Here is a 2,635-nt window from a genome sequence, read left to right as displayed (position 1 = left end):
AAAGCGGCAAGATGTCAAAAATTAATTTAGTCTTGCTAAAACCATGTCCATCGTAAAAAAAAATCGGACTCTTAGCGATCCTAGTCGTGACCTAGAGCGAATGGCAAATTCATGAAAACCCTGACGTTTTGCATCGCCTTCCCTGGTCCCAAGTTTTGAGAGCGAAAAGTCACTCAAATGTACCTACCATAATCTTGCCGGCCAGGCTTGTATTTTTGTTAAATGCCGCTTAACAATCAATGAAGTTGGTGGCATAGTTCTTTTCCATTTCAACTTGACATTACTAACAATTAACTAGGGCAATCTTGAGAGGTCTCGGAACTTTTCTGAACCAACTCCATCCAAAAGAAAGTTTGAAGCCATACAATCTATTCTCAACTTGAATGGTCTCATACTTTGCCAAAAAATGAGTGTCTACCAAACCACCGCAAAAAGTCTTACATGTGCGCCACCACAGGTCAAAATATCGGTGTATTGGCGCCGTTTATCCAAATCTGGCAGTACCACCACCACCTTCCAGTCTTTAAAGAAACCTCCAGATTGTTCCACGCCTAATCGGATATCACGGGGAGCTACGTAGAGCTCCGTGAGGGCTCCAGTACAATTAGAGCCCAAGTCATATTGACATTCTGGTAGAAGCCTGCCCGCGGCCAATGAATCAAGAATATATTGATGGGGTAGAAGCCAGACTTTGCTAGCAGCTAGAGCGCAGAGAATCTTTTTGGTACGCCGGGTCAAGCCCCGCCCATCACTCTGGTTACAATGAACCAAGAGGTGGGTGGTTTCGGGATGAAGATGACTGGTTTGGGAACGACGGATATATCTGTGATGGAGTACAGAGGGAATGCTTAAATATAGGGTACCATCCAGACATTTTGATACACTGGACCCTTGGAACACAAATTGGGTGGGGTTGCTCATGATCAATTCGATTCAAGGCTTTTTTTTAACAGATCAATCACAATGAAACATAAGACCAGAATTGCTCGACTTCGCAACCTGCCTCACTTTGATATATGATTTCAATTCCAGGGCAAACCAAATCAGTGCCTCAAGATGTTTGGTATAAAAAAAAGCCAAAAAAGTGCTGAAACGTGGAAGAAAAGCGTATGATTTACAAAATGGTGATTGATACAAAACTACACAGTTGAAACTTTTGTCACATCACAATGGGTTCGACACCCTCCTGTGTCTTGTTAAATCTTTTGACCCAGCTCTTTATAATTGTTCGACTCAAAACCGACCAAATGAAACACACTTAGGTGCTCTTCTTCTTTATTTTTTTAATGAACAAAATTGAATTCTATTTTGGAAGTTTTTTTTTTTAATTTTTAATAAACAAAAATGATTATTTTGGAGACACGAATTTGCGAAATTAACCTTTTCAATTGGGCTAAATATATAAAATTGTGCATATTTTGGCGTGATTGTTACAAGCGCAAGAAATTTCAAAAAAAATCGCAAAGCGCCAGTCATATTTTTAGCCTTTGAGACTCTGAGCAAAAAGCGCAAAATTATTAGGAATGCGTAAGATATGGCGACTCTAATTCAGATCCTTGGCAAGGATGGGTAAGTGTGACGGAAATCAAAGTCGTAATAAACTTCGAGTTAACAACTTTCGCCGTTATAAATCGCTAATACTGAATTAAAGATTGATGAACAAACGACCTGGAAGCAAGAGAGTTATTGCTTGCATATGAAGAAGCCATCTGGTTCTGAAAAAGTATCATGTCGCTAAAAATTGACATTAGTGCCAGACGGAAGTCGTACCCAAAATAGTTGTTGCATCATCACTTTTTGTAAGCTTGTTCGGTATTCAAACTTTAAATAGAAATTTTAAAAAAATATGCTTCTTTAAAACCTAGAATCTCTGCTAAAAACCAACTCTTCTTCTCATGAGATTCGTAATCGTATACCCTATTTTACCATAAACACATTTGAAACTAACCCAACCTTGATTTTTTTTCTCTTCCATGTATTTCGAAAAGGTTCAACTTAAATTTATTGACGATCTTAAAATATCAAAATCTTCTTCGCAGAGCTAGAACAAATAAAAACAACCTATCGATCTCCGTGCTTGGCTTTCTTCATTTTGGCCTCGTCGTAATATTGTTGGATGCTTTTGGCATCCAACCGAATCCGATCAAAAGTTATTCCCGGGTGCTTTGACAGTCTGTGATTGCGAAGACCTGACGGGAAATGACATTCATACTGGCAAAGTTCACATGCGAAGAGCTTGATGCCTTCATGTGAGTATCGATGGTAGAGCATATCAATTTTGTTCCCGGCTGAGTAACTGCAAAGGTTACAAGAATACGGACGAGCTTCATAGCCTTTGTCTTTGGGAATGTTCAAGGCATATGTGGGCTCAACCTCCTCTACTTTGTCTGGATGTCGCATCTTCATGTGGCTCTTATAATGCGATGTTCCACCCAGGGTCACGGAACAGAAACCGCATGCAATGACATCCGATGGATCCACCAGAGGACAAAACATGACCACCTCCATATCAGGGGTGATATCATCATCACTGAGATGACCATCGTCAGGCGAGCTTGCACCTTTAAGGCCATCATAGTTGGGCTTATAGACCCCGCGCAAAGTGAACCCGTGGATGTGGACGAGATGAGATTCT

General features: G+C 40.3%; 1 protein-coding gene across 1 annotated transcript; it reads right to left on the bottom strand.

Moving 5' to 3' along the window:
• Window positions 1-1,954: 1,954 nt before the first annotated feature.
• Window positions 1,955-2,621, bottom strand: LOC131888129 (zinc finger protein 513-like; the record flags this gene model as incomplete). Its single annotated transcript, XM_059236914.1, is given in 1 exon segment — window positions 1,955-2,621. A coding segment is annotated over 1 exon segment (447 nt). The 3' UTR covers window positions 1,955-2,061.
• Window positions 2,622-2,635: the final 14 nt, after the last annotated feature.

This window comes from Tigriopus californicus, chromosome 10, assembly GCF_007210705.1.
Source record: "Tigriopus californicus strain San Diego chromosome 10, Tcal_SD_v2.1, whole genome shotgun sequence".
NCBI classification, from domain to species: domain Eukaryota; kingdom Metazoa; phylum Arthropoda; class Copepoda; order Harpacticoida; family Harpacticidae; genus Tigriopus; species Tigriopus californicus.
The sequence above is the reverse complement of the archived record's forward strand: the minus strand, read 5'-3'. Positions and strand labels throughout refer to the sequence as shown.